General features: G+C 61.9%; 1 protein-coding gene across 7 annotated transcripts; it reads left to right on the plus strand.

Annotated features, from left to right (window-relative positions):
- The first annotated feature begins 432 nt into the window (after positions 1-432).
- PPP1R12C (protein phosphatase 1 regulatory subunit 12C) lies at positions 433-20,869 on the plus strand. 7 transcript variants are annotated; one of them, XM_042918179.1, is made up of 22 exons: positions 433-753; positions 4,856-4,986; positions 5,080-5,198; positions 10,410-10,569; positions 13,605-13,749; positions 13,845-13,919; positions 15,132-15,205; positions 15,281-15,408; positions 15,760-15,833; positions 16,090-16,248; positions 16,331-16,398; positions 17,006-17,140; positions 17,386-17,476; positions 18,679-18,753; positions 18,832-18,892; positions 19,052-19,137; positions 19,239-19,279; positions 19,363-19,450; positions 19,611-19,715; positions 19,884-19,934; positions 20,087-20,137; positions 20,227-20,869. In XM_042918179.1, the coding sequence occupies exons 1-22, from the start codon at positions 433-435 to the stop codon at positions 20,311-20,313; spliced, it is 2,325 nt and encodes a 774-aa protein (XP_042774113.1). In that variant the 3' UTR covers positions 20,314-20,869. The 7 variants fall into 7 exon arrangements, 6 of the variants coding, with proteins under 6 accessions (XP_042774113.1, XP_042774114.1, XP_042774115.1 ...); XM_042918180.1 differs by having other exon boundaries at positions 19,055-19,137; XM_042918181.1 differs by having other exon boundaries at positions 20,055-20,137; positions 20,227-20,319.
- The last annotated feature ends 181 nt before the right edge of the window (positions 20,870-21,050 follow it).

The following is a 21,050-nucleotide window of genomic DNA, read 5'->3' on the forward strand; positions in this document are numbered from 1 at the left end:
CAAAGAATTAGCTGGGAAAATGAGCGTTATATCTTTTCCGACTCCCGGGCCCCGTGCCACTGGTCCCTGCGTTTCCCAGCACACCTCGGGGCGCGCCTCCAGCCCGGAGACCCCGCTTCCCGGCGCTCCCGGGACCCTCCCCTACATCAGCTGCCCGGGAGCTGCGGACTTCCCAGCGTGCCTCGGGGCTGAGCGAGCCCGAAGGTTGCCATTAGCAACTTCGGCTCACGGACTCCATTTCCCAGAGCGCCCCGGGGCGGCGTGTGACGTCGACGCGCCGGGCGGGGGCAGGCAGATCCTCGGGCGGCTCTGGGCCAGCGGCAGTTCCCGGCGGCCCCCGGCGGGCGGGCGGCGGTGGCGGCGGTGGCGGCGGCGGCTCGAGGCTAGGCGCTCGGCGGTCGCTCGCTCGCTTACCGGCGGGCGGGCGGCGCGATGTCGGGCGAGGACGGCCCGGGGACGGGCCCCGGGGCAGCGGCGGCCGCGGCCCGCGAGCGGCGGCGGGAGCAGCTGCGGCAGTGGGGGGCGCGGGCGGGCGCCGAGCCGGGCCCCGGGGAGCGGCGCGCCCGCACCGTGCGCTTCGAGCGCGCCGCCGAGTTCCTGGCGGCCTGCGCGGGCGGCGACCTGGACGAGGCGCGCCTGATGTTGCGCGCCGCGGACCCCGGCCCCGGCGCCGAGCTCGACCCCGCCGCCCCGCCGCCCGCCCGCGCGGTGCTCGATTCCACCAACGCCGACGGCATCAGCGCCCTGCACCAGGTCAGCGCCCCCGGCCCCTCCCCGGACCTGGTCCGCCCAGGGTCCGAGCCTCCTCCAGCGTCCTCCGGGCCCTGAGTCACTCACGGTCGTCAGTCTCGGTGCGCGCCGTCCTGTGCTGCTGCCCTCTCCGACCCCCTGGCCCTTGCCACCCACCTGCAACTCCCTGTTTCCAGTCTTGAGCCTCTTCAACCGGCCCTGGTCTCTGCCGCCCTGCGCCGCCCTCAGTCTGGACCCGAGCCACTGCTGACGGCCTCGGTCTGGTCCATGCCACTGGTCCCGGTCGTTGTCACTTCGCGCTGCCTTCTCCCGACCCTGAGCACCCTTCAGTAGTCTCTGTGTCTCCTCTCCTGTGCCATCTAATGCTGCCACCTTTCCCGAGGCTGTGCACTTCTTCTAGCAATACTTCTACGTCCTCCAGCCCACTGTTTCCCCTTTCCAGGCAGGTGTCGCTTTCGCTGAGCAGCAAGCATCGTCCTGTGCAGGCACGCGCCTGCGCCTGTGGGGCTTCCTCCCCTGGCCCCTGGCCCGGACTACCTGTTTGGCTAGGGGCATATCTTCCGTGCTGCTGCTTTCCAATTAGTCCTTCTCGCCCTTAGGCAGTACCGTCTGTTGCTGTATAAGGATGCTCTTTCTTGGCTCAGGTTTTTCTAGGCTTTGTACCACCTCGTTTCCTTGTCTGGGGCACCTCCTGCTGTCTCCACCCGCAGACCGTCTTCATTCTCTTTCTGGAGGCTGTGCCTCTTGTTTTCTCCACCGTAGGCCTTGTGTCAGGGACGTTTCTCCTTCTCCAGGCACCTTCTCTGCCTCCCGCCCCTTCCCTTGGCTGTGCCTGTAACCTTGCCCTTTTCTTGGGGGGCCTCAATGCACCTGCCTCTCTATCCTTGGTCATCTTGCTCTCTCTGCCCGGATGCCTTCTCCTGGGCATCTGGCAGCTTCTCTCCTAGAGACTGTGTGATCTGTCTGGCTCTGGGTATGTCAGCTTCCCAAGGGTACTACAGCCCTGCTGGTCTCCATCCATAACCTGGCCCCCATGCCTTTCCAGGACTCCCTGATTGTCTCCTCCAGTGTTTGTGTGTCCCAGAACCAGGACCACCTTATGCCACAGGACCCTCTTTGGTTCTGGATGCATTTATCTATCCTCCCACAGTGGGACCACCAGGGATAGGACTGGCCACAGAAGAGCCACCACCCTCTGTCTCATCCCTGAGACCATCTCCCTCCTTGTCTCCTGATACTGGTCCAGTCCTCAGCCCTCTCCTCCCGCCAGAACCCATAGAGTTTGGTCATTGATGGAACCAGAAAAGACCCTGTGGAAAGCTTGACTGGGGAGGCAGGGATGTTTGAAGAGGCCCACTTCTCAGGTCTCCCAGGAAGAGGAGAGGAGCAATTCAGGAAAATCAGTATGGTCCTGGGTTCAAATCGCAGTTCCTTAGCATTGTTGCCTCAAGTTAGCGTCCTTTCTCTCTGTGCCTCAGTTTCCTCATCTGTACAACAGGGCTAGTAGTCCCTCTGTGGCAGGGCTCCGATGAAGGAGGGAGGTCAGATGTGTGGAAAACCCTTCAGGATGCAGCACAGGCATTCAGCTGGAGGGCTGCTGCCTGGTCTAACTGCTACCTGTCCTCTTTTTCTCTTCCCTGACCCCCAGGCCTGTCCCCTACAGAGTCCCTGGTGCTAGCGAGGATGCTTTCTACCACCCAGAGGAGGGGCCTGCTTCCCTGAGCCTTGTAAGGTGTCAGAGTACGGGGCAAGCCCAGGGGAGAGGGGCCTCAGGCTTCTGTTTCCCTTCCTCTGCCACCGTCCAGGCCTGGGCTCTCCTGGACTTTTCCTCAGGGGCTCTTGGCCCTGCTCTCCAGGCTGAGCCCCCTTCTTTGTCATCCCTCTAGGCCTTGCCTATCAGGCTGCCTTTTCAGGTGAAATCCCTTTCCCACTCAGGCAAGCCCTTGGTAAACCCACTTTCCGGGGCTTTGCAGGAAGCCTGAAGGATTAGGGCTTTGGAGGTTCAGAGAGGGGAAGTTCCTGCCTCAGGTCACATGGCCAGCAGGCGGGCGACCTGGGGTTTGGGTCAGGTCTGTTGTGGGGTGACCAATGCAGGGTGGTTTGCTCTAGACTGGCCTGGTTTTAGCAGTGAAAGTCCCAGGTCTCAGGCAGCCCCCGTCCCAAACAAACTGGGACAGTGGGTCACCTTGTCTGGGTGCGTCCTGGGGCTGTGGTTTCCTTTCTGAGTCCTCCCTGGAGTGGGTCCCCAGGCGACAGCCCCCTGCCCTTGTGTGTGCCCGGGAGTTCTCACACCCCGGCACCTACCTCAGGTGGGCTTATTAACCCCATGATAAAGCTGGTATATTCCCCCCCCTCGTCAAAATTGCCTTGTGAATTAGCAGCTGGGTCTGGGGTCTGGCATAGGAGGGACTAGGAGCCACAGTTCTTAGATCTGAATAGGGAGGGTGGAAGCGGGGACTAAGTCTGGGTGGAGGGAGCGGCTTGGACTCCTGGTGGGGGGGGTTGCTGTTGTCTGGATTCCTGGATCCCTGGTGCCCAGGCCTCGGGCATCTTTCACATGGATTCCTGTGCCCGGCCAGGTCCTTGAAAGGGAAAGGCCCATCTCCCTCCTCGACCCCCCCCATCACCATGACAACCGGGTGGAAATAAACCAAGCCCAGTTCATCCCGTTCCCAGGGCACGTGTGCCCTCCCCCCCCACCCCCCCCTGCAGCCTGAGTTTCCATGACTTCATGCTCTTGGCCCTCACCACCTCCCCCCTTCTCCAGATGGACGGGTTTTGGAGAGGTGAGGGAGTTGGGGAGTTAATTTAGCCCAGGGACCCAGGAAGCCAGGCCCACCCCTTGCCTGGACCCTGCTCAGGTCCCAGCGCCCACCGGGGTTTTCATGTGCCCTGGGCTAAATCCCTTCTCTGTCCCCTTGCTGTCCCTATTCAGGCAAGGGCTGCTGACTCCTTGAGATGGATTTCTTCCTCTGCAGTACAGAGCCTTGACAGCAGGAGGATTAGGGAAGGTCTTCCCAGGTGGAGATCCCTTGGCACAGTACCCCGTGCACAGCTTTGGGCCCCAGGGGCCAGGCCAGTCCCCTCAGGGTGGGAGTCAGGGCCATGGTCAGCATCCTGGGGAGCATCTGCTTGGCCTGAGGGAGGAGGGGGCTGGGGATCTGGTTTCTGGGCCTGAGGGAGGAGGGGCTGGGAGCCTGGATCCCTGGGTCTGAGGGAGGAGGGGGCTGGGAACCCGGTTCCTGGGCCTGGGGGAGGAGGGGCTGGGAGCCTGGATCCCTGGGTCTGAGGGAGGAAGGGGCTGGGGACCTGGTTCCTGGGCCTGAGGCAGGAGGGGCTGGGAGTCTGGGTCCCTGGGTCTGAGGGAGGAGGGGGCTGGGGACCTGGTTCCTGGGCCTGAGGGAGGAGGGGCTGGGAGCCTGGATCCCTGGGTCTGAGGGAGGAGAGGGCTGGGGACCTGGTTCCTGGGCCTGAGGGAGGAGGGGCTGGGAGCCTGGATCCCTGGGTCTGAGGGAGGAGGGGGCTGGGGGCCTGGACTCCCGGTCTGAGGGAGGAGGGGGCTGGGGGCCTGGACTCCCGGTCTGAGGGAGGAGGGGGCTGGGGTCAATACTGCAGGGTCTGAGGGAGGAGGGGGCTGGGGGCCTGGCTTCTAGGGTCTAAGGGAAGAGGGCAGGGGGCTCAGAACTCCATGGTCTGAGGGAGGAGGTCTTCGTCACTGGAAGCCTTGTCCTGTTGGTGATGACTGGGGTACATGGTATCTAACATCCAGGACTTCCCACGCTGGAGAAAAGCCCCCTCCCTTTATCCAATTCGTACTTGCAAGGATCTGGGTGTCCTGTTCTCATGGGCTTCCACTGAGCTCCAGATGCCCAGCTGACCTAACCTTTGGGAAGCCAAGAGGTCTTAAATAGCTGGGTAGCTGAATGGGCCTCCAGGAGCAGGGCTGGTGCCTTCTGGGGTCTGTCCCAGGGTCATCTGGTTTTTTCCCTTGAATGTCTGACTCCGTGCCCGGGGTCTGTCTCACGGCCCCTCGGGAGTCCTGCCTTGCTGGGCGTGCGGTGCCTGGGTGAGGTGAGGGCTGACAGCCGTGTCCCCTGCGCCCCAGGCCTGCATTGATGAGAACCTGGAGGTGGTGCGCTTCCTGGTGGAGCAGGGTGCCACGGTGAACCAGGCGGACAACGAGGGCTGGACGCCCCTGCATGTGGCCGCCTCCTGTGGTTACCTGGACATCGCCAGGTGAGGCGGCGGGGAGGGTAAGTGGGATCGCGTGGGGACCGGAGCTCAGACCCCGCAGCCCTGACCTCCCCACCCCTCCACCACCACCCCCAGGTACCTCCTGAGCCACGGGGCTGACATTGCCGCCGTCAACAGCGATGGGGACTTGCCCCTGGACTTGGCCGAGTCGGACGCCATGGAGGGGCTGCTGAAGGCGGAGATTGCCTACCGAGGTGGGCGCCTGGGTGCTTCCTGCGGGCACGGGGAACAGACTGCTGGGGCTCGGAGGCCAGCCCTGCTTTTCCTAGGGTTCTCTGACCCTGTCTGCTTCGGGTTCCTTACCTGTGAGGTGGGCATGTGGGTCCCCGTCCTCGGGTTGCTTGGAACATTGAATGATCGTGTAAAGTGCGTGTGCCACCGCTGGGCACGGATAAGAGCCCAACCTGACGTTGACCCAGATTGTCATTTTACCCCAGGAGTGAGTGAGGAAATGAGGTGTGGGGGGCTTGTCCAGGGGTCTCTCAGGTGAGATTGTCCTCTCCGAAGTGTTCCCTGAGGGGGACTGTTCTCCCCGTGTGCACAGTCACTGAACCGCAGGGTCCTTAACATGGGGCCCAGGACCCCCTGAAACTCTGTGTGTGGCCATGTTCATATTTCTAGGGAGAACGTGTATTGCTTCTAGCAAGTTCTCAGAGGGGCTCATGTCCAAACGTACTCCCCAAAGCAGCCGCCTAGAACCAGCTGATGCGTGGGGTGTGCGAGGAAGGCTGTGGCCTGAGTGACCTGGAGGGCACGGGCCGTGGGGTGCTGGTCCGGGTTCAGCGAGGGAGCCGTCGAAAAGGTGTGGGCACAGGGCCTGGGGGTCTGGAGGCCCCGTGGCTGCTTCAGCGAGGCTGCTGAAGAGCAGGCCCTGGGGTGTGGAAGGTGACGCCCGGATCCCCGGGCTTGGCTTGGGCAGGCTGACTGCTGCTAAGGTCAGAGAGCCGCGTGCAGGTGGACGTCTGGGGTCACGGCAAACGTGGGGGGCGGGCACTAAGGCAGAGCTGAGCTGCTTCTCTCCTCTCTGACTTCTCACCCTGAAAAACTTCAGACGTGGACAAAGGTTGGGACAGCCTTAGGGGGCGGCCACGTGACCCTCCCTGAGCTTGGCCGGTGGTTTTAGCAGCTTTGTGGAGATGGATTCGTAGCCCGTTCGGTTCTCTTCAAAAGCGTGCGGTCCGCTGGTTTCTTAGCGTTTCACAGTGTTGTGCCTGCCTCACCACATGGACTCAGAGGGCTTCGGTCACACCAAAGAAACCGGGAGCCCTCAACCGGCACCCCACTCCCACTCAGCCCTGAGACACCATTCATCCGCTTCCTGTCCCTACACATTTTGGAACGTTTTGTATAAATGGGGTCATACGGTATAGATTCGTTAGTTTTTAACATTTTGGCCCATCTGCATTTGCCCTGCCTCCCCCCTCCCCCCACTATACATAAATAGCACTCTTCCCCCACCCCCTCCCTTCCTTTTCTTTCTCCCTCCCCAGCTGCCTCCCTCTCTGTTCCCAGCCATCTCAAGAACACGAAGCAGACACTGTAACCCTGGCCGTGACGTGGGAGCCTGTGTCTCCTAGAACAAGGACACAGGATGTCACGTTGTTACTCCTCTGTGGGCATCGGGACCTTGGCCTTGGTGCTGCGCTGTTACCTGTGGCACATTGTAGCCTCCCCTCTGCGCCTCCTGTGGTCCTGCCCTGCCCTTGGTCTCCCCTTGCCCTCCTCACCCTGCCTTCTGTACACAGCGTGTCCCCCGGCCTGGACCCGCCTGCCGCTTCTCCAGGAGAGTCGGGTCTGCGTTCGTGGCAGGAACTTCTCAGTGCGTTGTTCGGGAGACAGGTGCTTGTCTGCCTGCCCTGTTGCTGTTAGCCTTGAACTTCTCGGAGGGGCACTGGCCAGGTGGCTCTACCGTGGAGTCCGCCTCCCTTCGTGATTAAAAAGTCGTCTGTCGGGTGAGGCTTGGCGGGCCGCTTCTGTGGGAACCCGTTGCAGCCGGGCTCAGGGCCCAGCCCAAGAGGCGGTTTGTGCAGCGTGTTTGAAGCGGCCGTTTCTCACAGTAGCACAAAGGTGGAAGCAGCCCGAGTGTCCACCAGCCGAGAAATGGATGAACAACGTGTGGCATGTGCTACGATGGAATACTGTTATTCAGCCTTAAAAAGGCAAGAGGTTCGGACACGTGCTACAGTGTGAGTGAAACCTGAGGACAGTGTGCTCGGTGAGAGAGTCTGGCACAAAGTGTACAAACGCTGTGTGATTCTGACTCTATGAGGAACGGGACTAAAATGGTCAAGTTCGTAGAAGCAGAAGGTAGAGTGGTGGGCGCGGGGGCTGGGGAGGGGGAAGCGGGGCGATGCTGTTTGATGGGGACGGGGTTTCAGTTGTGCAAGATGAAGAGTGTTCTGGAGACAGATGGTGGAGGCCGCACGGCAACGTGAATATACTTAATGCCACAAGACTGCAGTTAAACGGGGTTAAGATGGTAAATTTGATGTGTGTTTTACCACAGTTTAAGATGAAAAGGCAATTAATGGGTCATGTAACTGAAGTCCAGGAATTGCACAGACTTCAGGCATGGTTTGATCCAGGGGCGCCAACTCGAAAATATCACTGTACTGAACTCTGCATTGACTTCATGCTTTTCTTTTCTTTTTTTTTTTAATTTGTATTTATTTTTGAGAGACAGAGCGTGAGTGGGGGAGGAGCAGAGAGGGAGACAGAATCCAAAGCAGGCTTCAGAGTCTCAGATGTCAGTACAGAGCCCTACGTGGGGTTCGAACCCCTTGAGCTATGAGGTCATGACCTGAGCCCCCCAGGCGCCCCTGCACGGACTTCATTCTCAGGCAGATTCTCTCAACCGGGTATGAAGCGCCGCTGCTAACAGTGCTGGCTGATTCTTCGGCTGATCTAGGACTAGATTTCCTCAGCCACCTGAGCGCCACCCTCCGCCTGAGCCAGCCCTAGCTGGGGCGAGAAGGATGGGTGGTGAGGCCAGGCGATGTGGCCACCCATCCGCGCTGTAGAGCTGCCCCCAGCCCAGCTGCAGGACGGGCCGCAGGGACACAGAACTGGGCGGGAAGGGGGTATCTAGCCGTTCTGCTGCTAGGCCACCAGACGGGAGGCACTCCCGCCCTCGGACAGGAATCTTCATGGGGGCGGGGGCGGTTGTTGGCAGCGGGAGAGGCTGGGGCCTCCAGCAGAGGAGGTTGGGTAAATCACTAATCTGTAAATGGGCTGGCAGCTTCTGTGAAGGACGAGACTTTGTGGGAGGTGCTGTCACGCTGCAGCCGGCCCGGGGTCGGGGGGGGGGGGGGCCTGCGACCGCCCTCCCCAGCACAGCCAAGGGGCCCTGTGTCCGTGGTGGGCGTGGCCGCGTTCCAATAAAGCTTTATTCACAAACACAGGGGGCCTTCCGGAACAGGCAAAGCTTAATGACAGGAAGTAGACTGATGGTTGCCAGGGGCTGGGGAGGGAGGTACAGGGAATGCCTGCTTAATGGGTATGAGGTATTGTGTTTTACCATCAGTAGAACAAAAGGCAAAAACCAGACAGGTTTGCCAACCCTGATCGAGAGCTCCATCAACAAACGCAAATCTCAGCAAAAAGCAGAGTGCAGAAGGATGTGTGTGACCATGCCAGAGGACACTAGCGGTGGTTGGAAAAAGGTCAGCAAACCCCACCCTTCGCTGCCTAAGGAAGGCACACGCATCTGTAGTAGGATTGAAGGTGATTCCCTTTAAGGAAGTTGTGTGCAGCGGTGGGGGGGAGGGTGTCCCTGAGTCCCCAGCACTGTCCCGGCCTCTCCGCCCCAAGCTGGGCCCACCAGGTGGGCTCCGACCAGCCAAACATTCCTTGGACAGCTGCCAGACGACAGCCAGAGGTGATCCTGTTGGAGTTTAGTCGCGCGTTCCCCGGGTGCCAGCAGGTGGCGCAGCCGCGCAACCGGTTCTGGGCGGCTTGCCCTCTGGGACCCCCGGGGCCAGCTTAGGGCAGGCCTTCCCGTGTGTGTAGTGAGGGTGCGACAGGACGCAGCATCACGAAAGCAAGATGAGATTGGTGGGGGGCACACGGGGGGTTTTTGCGGCCTCTGTCCTGTTTTAAGTTTTTAAGCCCAAGTGGTGGCGCCACGGGGGTCCTTTGCCCCTGCTGCTCAGCGGAAAGCCAGTGTAAGCCACAGGGTAATGGAAAATTTTTAAGTGGGTGCACTTAAAAGAGTAAAAAGAAGCAGGTGAAATTAACTTAGTAACGTATTTTACTTAACTGAGTGTGCCCAAGACATCATGTCAACGTTAATCACCATAAAGAAAACCATTCGTGGGTTGCTGTGCGCTTTTGTATTTTAAGTTTATTAATTTTGAGGGAGAGAGAGTGCACTCACGTGGGGGAGGGGCAGAGAGAGAGGGGGAGAGAGAATCCAGGCAGGCTCCACTCTGTCAGCACAGAGCCCCAGCTGGGGCTCGGATTCACGAACCGTGAGATCATGACCTGAGCCGACCTCAAGAGTTGGGTGTTCAGCCGACTGAGCCACCCAGGCACCCCGTGCTGCGCACTTTTTCCCGCCCACACATCGAAATCCAGCGTGTATTTGTGTTCATGACACGTTTCGATTTGGAGCAGCTACAGTTCAGGCGCTCGGTAGCTGCCCGTGGCCGACAGCTGTGGGGCAGGACGGCTCAGCTCCAAGCCGGCGCTTTGGTGTGAGAAATCTCACAGTTGGAACAGCAATAGACCCCAGTAAACTTTCCAGGAGAGAGATCGAACGTTGGCTGGGAGAGACCCTTTCTGACTCCTGTCTCAGTAGGGGGCAGGCAACATACAGATTCTCGGTGGTGGTCACCAGATACTAATACAGCCTCAGCAAGGCTGCCTGTTCTGATCCAAAATCCACTTACCTTGCCCTTTGCATCCCAAATGCAGAACAGCTTTGCAGGAAACTGAAAGATGTACAGAAACTGACCGACGAGGCCGCGTGCTTGGCTCTCTTCTGATTGCTCTAGGTGACGGCACAGCTGTGAACAGGGATCCCCACCTGGCTAGGAAAGAGGCTGTTGCCCCGGTAATGCGGCCCCTTGGTCTGGTGGCCCTTTGCCTGGTTTATCCTACTCAGGGTGACAGAAAGGGTTCCGACAGAGTGCGTGAAGACGTGGGCTCAGGATTTTACTGGTGGTGCCAGGGAGGGTTTGACGTAATCAGGTGCTGGGTTTATACTTAAGAGTAACGATAAAGGTGATACTTAGGTTGAAATGGGAGAAGGGCCTGCGATCCCCGTTCTCCCAGCAGTGCCTCGGAGGCCCCGCTGGGAAGTCCGGGTCCCCTGAGTCCCGGAGGAGCATGTGGAACGAGGGGGACCCCGTGCCTCCTGGGGCTCCGGGTGTGAGTCCTACCACTGCCCCTTCTCGTCTTCCCAGGTGTGGACGTGGAGGCGGCCAAACGGGCCGAGGAGGAACTGCTTCTTCGTGACACGAGATGCTGGCTGAACGGGGGCGCGATGCCCGAGGCCCGGCACCCCCGCACGGGGGCCTCTGCCCTGCACGTGGCAGCCGCTAAGGGCTACATCGAAGTGATGAGGTGAGCGGGGCTGGTGTCCCCACTCTTCCCTGCTCTTTGTGCTGGGCTGATCTGTTCCTTCTCGCTGTCTTCCACCTTCCTGTGGGTTTTTTAATTTATGTATGTGGACGGAGTATTTGTCTCTAAATACAGCCTTTGCCGTGTCCACGAGTCCCGATGTGTAGGCTTTTCGTTGTCCGTAAGTTTAAAACATTTTCCGGCTTGTAATCTATCTTCTTTGGCCTCTGGATTATTTAGAAGGATGTCCTTAATTTCAGATGCGTGGGATTTTTCCAGTCATTGTTTCAATGCCCATTTCCTGCCTTGATGGCACCGTGGTCAGAGAATCCATATGCTTCCAACGGATTTTCGGAATTCTCTGAGGTTTGCTTTATACCCCGGTATGTGTCAGCTGGAAAAGAACCATCCTGTGAAGTACAGCATTCCGTGTAGGTTATCAGATCACCTTTGTAGTCACGCCATTTCCGCCTCCTATGTTCTTAGTGGGTTTTTTTTCCTCTCTGCCTACTCTGTCAGTTACTGCGAGAGACATACTTTTTTTTTGTTTTTGTTAAGATTTTATGTGTAAGTAATTTCTACACCCAACGCAAGGCTTGAATTTGCAACCCTGAGATCAAGAGTCACATGCTCCACTGAGTGGGCCAGCCGGGTGCCCCTGAAATTTCCTACAATGCTTGTGGATTTTGCCTGTTTATCCTTGTAGTGCCCGCGGTGTTTATTTCTGTATTTGAAGGCCAGGTTATCTAGCGCATATGTATTTTAAATCGCTACAGCATGTGTTCCCTTGCTGCCGTCCGTGTTTGGCTGCCTCACCCTCTTATGTTGGGGTGGTTGGTTCCCATTCTCATCCTCAGATTCTCTCCTCTCTGAGTCCTCTCTCTTTGTGATTTATCCTTTATTTTCAGTCTGGAAATGGAGTAGAGATGAATCCCTCAGCTCTGCTCACCTCTGTGTTGGGTTTTTAGGCAGGTTTTCCAGTGAGGTGCTAGAGATGGCCCCTAGTGGCTCCAGGTTCATGACCTAGTTGCTTGCCTGCTGTGAAAGTAGAATGCCTCGTCCCCCATTCTTGTAGCAAAAGTCCTGGCCTGATGTTCACTGGGCCGCCTTGGGCGCCTGCCCATCCCAGAGCTAATCCCAGTGGCAAGGGGCCTGGGATGTAAATGGTCAGGCCCAGTCATGTGCCCAGCCCTGTCCTCTTCTGCCCATGGCTTCCACCTCTGAGTCTCAGGTGGCTGCTTCGCCTCCTGCCGTTGCATCTGCATCCCACACAGCCCGGAGGAGGAGAGGACAAAAGGAGCAAATGTTGATTCCCTTTACTTTTACTTGATTATTTTTTAAAGTTTATTATTTTGAGAGAGAGGGAGAAAGAGAGAGAATCCCAAGCAGGCTCTGCACTGTTGAACTCATGGACTGTGAGGTCCTGACCTGGGCTGAAATCAAGAGTCAGATGCTTAACTGACTGAGCCACCCAGACGCCCCTGTTGACTCCTTTTAAAAGAACAATCCTGAAGTGACCCGCACGCTGAACACTGATGTCCCATTTGCCAGACCACCTGGCGTTTTCTTGGCGTTTCCACCATCCCAGTTACTCGCCTGCCCGGGGCTCCCGCCAGGGAGCCCGGGAGATCCCTCGTGAGCCAGGTGACAGCGTGTCCAGCTGAGAGTTGGGCATGGTTACTAAGTGGGGGGAGAGTCGGGGTCTGGGGGCGGCTCACTGTCTGGGCACAGGAACGAAGTGCTTTGGCCGCGGGAAGGCTCAGCGACTCCCATTTTATCACCGCCCTCAGGACGGCTGCGTTTGTAGGAGGATGTAACCAATGTTCCCCTCATCACCGACGAAGGGCAGGGTAGAGGCCCAGAGAGGTGGCGCTCGGCACTTACTTACCGAGCACCTGCCGAAAGCCAGGCCGTCTTTTAGGTCCGGGGCGGCTGGCACACGAGACATGTCTGGGCCCACGTGCAGCCCCCAGCCTAGCCGGGGAGGCAGACAAGTGACCAGGGCAGCAGACCACGTGACGTGGGCCTGAGTGCACACTGGTGACCGGGGAGGGGTGTGCCCATTCGTTGTAAGGTGCTGAGCAGTATCCCTGGGCTCTCGCCTGGAGGCCAGGAGCGCCCCCCCACCCCGTCCCCAACTCAGGATGACCAAACGTGTGCGGACATGGCCAGGTGCCCCCTGGGGTCAACGTGGTCCCTAGTTGAGAACCGTGGGCCTAGAAACGCATAAAGAGGGCGCTGGGAGGAGTGGGAGGGGGGCTGCATGAGCTCCGGCCTGGGGACCCCTGGGGACTGTGTGCAGGCGCCCAGGTGGCTGCAGCGAGTGAGCTCTGGGGAGTGAGCGACAAGGTCAGCAGGGCCCCACAGAGGCCCTTCTATTTGAAAAGTCTCATGAACTCTGTCCACCTCCCACCTCGTATTCGCTTGTTGCCACGGGCACGGAACCCGATGCCAGTCCTGCAGAGGCAGGCTGTGTGCCACCAGCTGCGCGTGCGGGACCCGCCTGGGCTTCTAACCCTGCCTGCCCCCCAGATCCTGTGCTCGTCCTCCAAGCCGGGGCTCCTCGGCCTCACCACTAGCGGGGTTTTGGACCACATCAGTCTTTGCCGTGGGGCCGTCCTCCGCGCCGTAGGGTGTTAGGAACATCCCTGGCACCCACCCCTCAGCTGTGGCCTCCCGGACCGTCTCCAGACACTGCCAGATGTCGCCTGGCGGGCAGCATCGCCTTGGCTGAGGGCCACCTCCCTGAGCTGGCGGGTTCCTAGAACATCACTGCCCCAGGGCTGCCCCTTCTGGGGCCTCAGCCCTTTCACAGGCTCTGGGGCTGTGTGTCCCACACCCAGGGGTGACAGTCAAGAGAGTTGCCCGGTACAAGGGACAGGGTTCCTGAAGCCACCCACTGGGCCGGGGGAGGGGCTCCACGAAGAGGCCCTGGCCACCTGCCTGTCCCGGCCGGGCCCCAGCGCGGCCAGCCGACGACGGCAGCCTTGGGCAGAACCCGCATCTCGGTCCTTGACTCCGAGCCTCCCCGCACCCAGGCTGCTCCTTCAGGCCGGCTACGACCCAGAGCTCCGGGATGGGGACGGCTGGACCCCCCTGCACGCTGCGGCCCACTGGGGCGTGGAGGACGCCTGCCGCCTGCTGGCCGAGCACGGTGGGGGCATGGACTCGCTGACCCACGCGGTGAGGGCCGGGCTGCTCGAGGGCCGGTGGGGCTGAGGGGCGGGAGGCCCCCTCCCCTCCATCATCCTCTGCCCCTTCTCTTCCTCCGCCACCAGGGCCAACGTCCCTGCGACCTGGCTGACGAGGAGGTGCTGAGTCTGTTGGAGGAACTGGCCCGGAAGCAGGAGGATGTGAGTCTCGGGGGCTCCCTCCCTCCCATCGGCTCCCTGCTTCCCCAGTGGTCCCTGGCAGGGGACCTGCTTCTGCCCAGCTGGCGACAGTCAGAGTCAGGAAGAGGAGTCAGGAGGAGGCTGGGCCTCATCAGCCCCGGAATGCCGCCCAGCCAGCACCGGGCCAGGCCTTGTTGCTGGAAAAAGGCAGAGTGAAGGGCTGGACGGCATGGGCTCTGGGCTCTGAATCCCGGCTCTGGCATGCGTTTGCTCTGTGAGCTCGGGCTGGTCACTTAACCTCTCTGGGCCTCAGTTTCCTCACCTGTAATGTGGGGATAACGGCGTGTGCACCTTTATGAGGAGTCACGCGGAGTATCTGTTATGCTACGGGGAGTATCCGTGTTACTGCATGAGAACGTTTGGAACCCTGCTTGGCGGACTGTAAGCCGACTGGGAACAAGAAGCATCTCCTGAGGCCTCCTGGGGGCCGGGCACTCTGCCTGGAGCTTCCAGTGAGTGGGGGGGGGGGGGGGGGGGGTAGATGGACACAGATCCCTCTGTTTAAAGGTCGGTCGTGGTGACGTTGAGAGGAAAGGTCATGGTTCTGGCTTGGCGGACAGCTTCTCAGACCCAGGGCATGCGCTCGGGTTTGAGGGCACAGCACGTGCAAAGGCTAGGGGGTGGGAAAATGGGTGGGGCCTGGAGGGGAGTGTGAGGCAGGGAGGCCTTGGGCCGGGGGGCCCACCTGAAGGGCCTTGAACGCTGGGCTGAGGAGCAGGGTGAGGGTGAGGGTAGTGGGGCCGCCGTGGGCTTCGTGGAGGGTGAGGCAGGGTCAGCCCTCGGCGAGGAGGGAGCACAGGTGTGGGTGCGCTCTCAGCCTGCGGCGGGGGAAGGGGGCCCTACCTCTCAGGAGGGGCGGGAATGACGGGCTCGCCTGGTGGAGGAACCTCTGTGCCAAGGCTGGGCGGGCCGCCCTGGGGAGGTGGCAGGGATGACAGTGTCCCCGGTGAGCGGGGAGGCCGGGAGGCAGCCGTGAGGAGGACCCAGACGCCACACAGCCGTGTGCAGGGGCCCGCAGATCCCCCGTGTCCGCTGGGAGCGGGCCTCCCCGTAGGTGGCGCCTCCTCCACTCAGACCTGCACAGCCGTGCGTGCCGGCCCTGGACATGGGGGCCGCGGGCCGCGTGGGGCCCTCCCAGCAGCCTCCTCCGTCCCCTCCTTTGTCCCCTTGCAGCTGCGGAACCAAAAGGAAGCTTCTCAGAGCAGAAGCCAGGAGCCCCAGGTGCCTTCCAGCGGCAAACACCGAAGGTAGTGGACAGGTGCCTGGGTGGGCAGGTGGAGGGTCCCAGGGACTGGAACCCCATGCCCTCCCCTTCCCACCAGGAGCTCCGTGTGTCGTCTGAGCAGCCGAGAGAAGATTTCTCTCCAAGATCTGTCCAAGGAACGCCGGCCTGGGGGGGCAGGGGGGCCCCCCATACATGACGAGGATGAGGGAGAAGAAGGCCCCACAGGTGCGGGACAGGGTCTGGGTTTCTGGATCTATGAAGGAGGGGCGGGGGGGGTCTGGACTCCTGGGTCTAAGGGAGGTAGGGGCTGGGGGGCAGGACTCCTGGGTCTGAGGGAGGAAGGGGCTGGAGTTCAGGATCCTGGGTCTGAGGGAGGAGGCGCTGAGGGCCAGGACTCCTGGGTCTGAAGGAGGAGGGGGCTAGGGGCCTGATTCCTGGGACTGACGGAAGAGGGGGCTGGGAGTCTGGACTCCTGGGTCTGAGGGAGGAGGGGCTGGGAGGTCTGGATCCCTGGGTCTGAGGGAGGAGGGGCTGGTTCTGAGAGGCACCTGGCATCTCTGTTTTCCCGCACCATAGAGCCACCCTCCACAGAATCCAGAACTCTCAACGGAGTGTCTTCTCCACCACCCGCTAGCCCTCGGAGCCCCATGGTGAGTTTGGATGCTCTAGAGGTCATACTGTTTGGGGAGGGAGGGGAGAGATGTCATGAATCTGTAGACCTCTTTTCAGGGTATGTAAGGTGAAGATAACAGTTTCCAGAATCTTCCAGAACAACTGATTGCTTTTTTTCTGGCTGCATCTGCCCAGGGGGCTGATGGGAATAGTGGTTTGTTGTGGTCCTTCTGGGGGCAACACTTGAAGTGGCCGAGAAGGACCCTTTCTCCCTGAGACCGTTCTCTTCTCCAGCCCCCAGAAGAGGCCCCCTTCTCCAGGCGCTTTGGCCTCCAGAAGACGGGAAGCTCTGGTGCCCTGGGTCCCACAGACAGGCGGGGGGCCGAGGGCACCCCTGGGGCTGGGTTGCAGCGCTCAGCCTCGTCCTCTCGGCTGGAAGGGACCTCCCCGCAGGTGAGTGGGGTGAGGGGCGGGGGCCGGGGCCAGGCCCGCCTCGGTGAAGAGAATGTCCTCCTCTGGTCTTCTCTTCCCACAGGCTGAGGAGCCCCGCCTCGCCAGAGTTACGCCCACCCCCTCCCGTAAGGTGCCGGAGCCCTGTGCCCTGTGAGTGCCAGCCAGGGGCCTGGGCCTTTCCGGGTGGGAGGCAGGTCGGGTCCCAACCTTGTGAGCTTGATCCCGAGCAAGTGCTTTTGCCCTCTGGGGTCTCTGCCCCGACCGCTCTTTGCCTCAGTTTTCCTCGTGGCCCGTCAAATAAAAGCTCACAGCTAAGCTTCCACGGTCGCGGTGGCCTCCTGTTGCCTCCGTCCCCACCTCCCACCCTGTCCCTTTTGACACAGTCACACTGCTGCCCCAGGGCCTTTGCTCTGCACCACCCCCGCCCCGGCTTGCTTCCTCCCTTCCCCGGGTCTGTGTATGAGTGTCACCTTGTCTGTGAGGCCCGCTCGGACCTCGCGCCCGTGCTGCCACAGTGTCCGGACACGCACACCCTCCCACCTGCTGTCAGGCTCGCGCTTTCCTCCCAAGCACTTTAGCCTTCTGGCCCGTTCTGTGATGGGCTCCTCTCGCGCTTGTTGGTTCTGCGTCTCTGCCGCACACATTTGACTCACTTGGGGCAGAGATCATTCTTTTTGTTGCTCAGTGTGGCATATCCAGCACCTGCCGCGTAACTTGAGCTTGAGTAACGATATTTGCTGAATGAATGACTTCGCAGGTCTGAGACCTCCAGGCGTCCTCCCTCGGATGACCCCACTCCTCCCTCCAGAATTCCGGGGCCCGAATCCCCAGTGAAGCCAAATGTCCCTGCGGCCCCCACGGCGCCCCCAGCCGACTCCCGGGACCGGCGGAGGTAAAGAGGCTGGTGGGGGGAAGGCGGGGGTGGGGGGAAGGAAGCCTCTTTCTCTCCAGCAGGGAGACATTGCGTTGCCCAGGAGGCCCCAGGGCCTCGGGCAGCGCTCCCAAGGGGGAGGTTGTCCCAGGGTCTGCTGGGAGTTGATGTTCTCTGGCAGAACTTCCCTTCCCTGAACAGTGTTAGCCGTGGGACGGGAACAGGACCCAAAGGAACCCTTACTGAGGTTGGGACCGTTCACTCAGGTCCTACCAGATGCCTGTGCGGGATGAGGAGTCTGAATCTCAGCGGAAGGCTCGCTCTCGGCTCATGCGTCAGTCTCGGAGGTCCACACAGGTGTGGGGGTGGGCGGGGGGGCTGGGCTCCTCCGGGTCTGAGGGAGGAGGGGCTGGGGGCAGGACTTCTGGGTCTGAGGGAGGAGGTCCTGGGGGCCAGAACTCCTGGGTCTGAGGGAGGAGGGGCTGGGAGGCAGGACTCCTGGGTCTGAGGGAGGAAGGGCTGGGGGGCAGGACTCCTGGGTCTGAGGGAGGAGGGGGCTGGGGGACTGGGCTCCTCCAGGTCTGAGGGAGGAGGGGCTGGGGGCAGGACTTCTGGGTCTGAGGGAGGAGGGGGCTGGAGGCCTGGACTCCTGGGTCTGAGGGAAGAGGGGCTGGGGGCCTGGACTCCTGGGTCTGAGGGAGGAGGGGCTGGGGGCCAGAACTCCTGGGTCTGAGGAGTGGCTGGGGGGCAGGACTCCTGGGTCTGAGGGAGGAGGGGGCTGGGGGACTGGGCTCCTCCAGGTCTGAGGGAGGAGGGGCTGGGGGCAGGACTTCTGGGTCTGAGGGAGGAGGGGGCTGGAGGCCTGGACTCCTGGGTCTGAGGGAAGAGGGGCTGGGGGCCTGGACTCCTGGGTCTGAGGGAGGAGGGGCTGGGGGCCAGAACTCCTGGGTCTGAGGAGTGGCTGGGGGGCAGGACTCCTGGGTCTGAGGGAGGAGGGGGCTGGGGGACTGGGCTCCTCCAGGTCTGAGGGAGGAGGGGCTGGGGGCAGGACTTCTGGGTCTGAGGGAGGAGGGGGCTGGAGGCCTGGACTCCTGGGTCTGAGGGAAGAGGGGCTGGAGGCCTGGACTCCTGGGTCTGAGGGAGGAGGGGCTGGGGGCCAGAACTCCTGGGTCTGAGGGAGGAGGTCCTGGGGGCCAGAACTCCTGGGTCTGAGGGAGGAGGGGCTGGGGGGCAGGACTCCTGGGTCTGAGGGAGGAGGGGCTGGGGGCCAGGACTCCTGGGTCTGAGGGAGGAGGGGCTGGGGGGCAGGACTCCTGGGTCTGAGGGAGGAGGGGCTGGGGGCCAGGACTCCTGGGTCTGAGGGAGGAGGGGGCTGGGGGACTGGGCTCCTCCAGGTCTGAGGGAGGAGGGGCTGGGGGCAGGACTCCTGGGTCTGAGGGAGGAGGGGCTGGGGGCCAGAACTCCTGGGTCTGAGGGAGGAAGGGCTGGGGGCCTACACTTGCATCCTGGGCGGCCTGGGCCTTGACCTCTGGGACCCCTGACCACTCTCCCTCTCCCAGGGTGTGACTCTCACCGACCTGAAGGAAGCAGAGAAGGCAGCAGGGAAGACCCCAGAGCCAGAGAAATCGTGCCTGGTGAGAGGGGTCAGGTGACCAGGTGGTGGGTGTTCCAAGATGCCCTTGCCCTCTGACCTCCCTGCCCTTCTCGGACAGGACCCCTCTCGGAGGCCCCGAGTCCCGGGGGTGGAGAACTCTGATGGCCCTGCCTTGAGAGGTGAGGTCTGGTTTCTGGGAGGTCGACCTCCTGCCCCCTGGCCTCCCCATCTCTCCCGCTGCAGTCTGTTTTCCCGAGGGGTCGGGCCTAGGGACCCTGACACCGCAGAGAGGGGCTGCTCCCCAGGTTTCTGGGCTGATTCCTGCCCCTCCCCCCCAGCAGAGGCGCCTGACGGGCAGGGTCAGGGACCACAGGCCGCCAGGGAGCACCGCAAAGTCGGCAAAGAGTGGAGGGGGCCTGCGGAGGTGAGGGGCGGGGCGAGCTGGGCTACGGGTGGGCCTTGGAGGCGGGGTGGTGGGCCAGACTCCCTTCCCGGCATCAGGCTGAACCCCACCTCCGCCCGCAGGGGGAGGAGGCGGAGCCGGCCGACCGCAGCCCAGAGTCCAGGTACAGGGTGGGCAGGGAAGGGTCTGGGCTCTTCTGTAGGGCCACGGGGAGCCCCGCTGACGCCCTGCCTGCCTCCACCCCAGCACTTCCGAGGGCGGCCCTTCACCTCGCAGTCAGCGGCAGCGTGACTCCCAGCCAGAATCAGACGAGCCCGATGGAGGCTTCAGGAAGGTTTGCAACACCACCCACCCTCCATCTGCCCCCGCGGTCGGCCTTTATCCACCCGCCCTGCAGCTCTCTATCTGTGGTTCTGCTTGTGTATCCCTGCTCTCCACCCTTCCCCACGTGGGCCGGCAGGACTGACCCGCGCTCCCTGTCCGGTTCCCCCCAGCTGTACGCAGAGCTGCGCAGCGAGAACGAGCGGCTTCGCGAGGCCCTGACCGAGACCACGCTCCGCCTGGCACAGCTCAAGGTGGAGTTGGAGCGCGCCACGCAGGTGAGATGCCCCGACCTGGGAGCCCGGTCGCAGTGGCCCGGATGGGCCTGCTCCGGGCGGGGGTGCCGGCTGGGAGGCTGGACTGCCGCCCCCTTCCCGGGCTGGGGTCCCAGTCCTGGTCTTTGTGGCTTGACCACTTCTCTGAGCCTTGGGCTCTCTTGTCCCCAGAGGCAGGAGCGCTTTGCAGAGAGGCCCGCCCTCCTGGAGCTGGAGAGATTCGTGAGTAGGGGCAGCTGGGGTGGGGCCATGGGGGTGTCCCGTGTGGGTCTGAAGAGGGTCCTCTGCCCTCTCCCCACCCTTCTCAGCCCTACTTGACCCCTAGCCCTCCCCCGCCCCCAGGCCCTGGGCCTCACCCCTCCTGTTTATGCCAGGAGCGCAGGGCCCTGGAGAGGAAGGCGGCCGAGCTGGAGGAGGAGCTGAAGGTGAGCCTAAGGGGGCGCCGTGGACGGGTTCTAGGCAGACCCCGGGTGACCCGGGGCCACCCAGCTGACCTCCCTATCCCATCCCCCAGGCCCTGTCCGACCTCCGGGCTGACAACCAGAGGCTCAAGGATGAGAACGCAGCCCTGATCCGCGTCATCAGCAAACTTTCTAAGTGACTCTGGCGGAGGACCTTTCCCCGTACCCATATTTATACAGCTGCTTCTGCCACACGCACCCCTTCCCCTGTGTGAGCACGAGTGACAGGGCTCCCAGGGGGTCTCTGAGAAGCCATAGCCTCCCTTCGGGGCCTCCAGACTGGGAGGGGAGCAGAATCCCCAGGAGCCGAGGGGGGGCCACCCGAGGCCAGGATGGAGGTCAGAGGCTGAGCCAGGTAGGGGGACGTGGTTGAGGGGGGCCCGGGACCGGAGGTGGGACCACGGAGGAACCGCGGACCAGGAAGTGCCAGGACCGGAGTGGCCACCCGGAGGTCCCCCCCCCTCACGTGTGATGCCACCCCAGTCACCCCTCCCGCTCCTGAACAGGGATCCGAGAATGTGCCAAGAGTCCCGCCAGCCTGGGCCAGGGGGGCCTCTATATAGGGCCCGTGTGCAATAGGGAGGGATCTCTATTTTTTGCTGCCCCCGCCCCGCCCACTGTCAGGGGCAGGGGGAGAAGATATTTTCGAGACAAAGCACAGGCACCACAAATAAAAGTCGTGAAGTTGCCACTCAGCGACTGTGTCCCCGGCTCGAGGTGGGGCACCACTTCTGTGTTCCTCCCTTGTCAGTGGCCAGACCACAGGGTCATGAGCGATGGGTCGGTGAGTGCTCACTGGCTGGGAAGGGGTTCCAGGAGTGGCCGGCTGGGGCAGTGGCCCCACACCAGGGCTGACCTGGTCACGAGGGAGCCTGGG

This window comes from Panthera leo, chromosome E2, assembly GCF_018350215.1.
Source record: "Panthera leo isolate Ple1 chromosome E2, P.leo_Ple1_pat1.1, whole genome shotgun sequence".
Lineage (NCBI taxonomy): Eukaryota > Metazoa > Chordata > Mammalia > Carnivora > Felidae > Panthera > Panthera leo.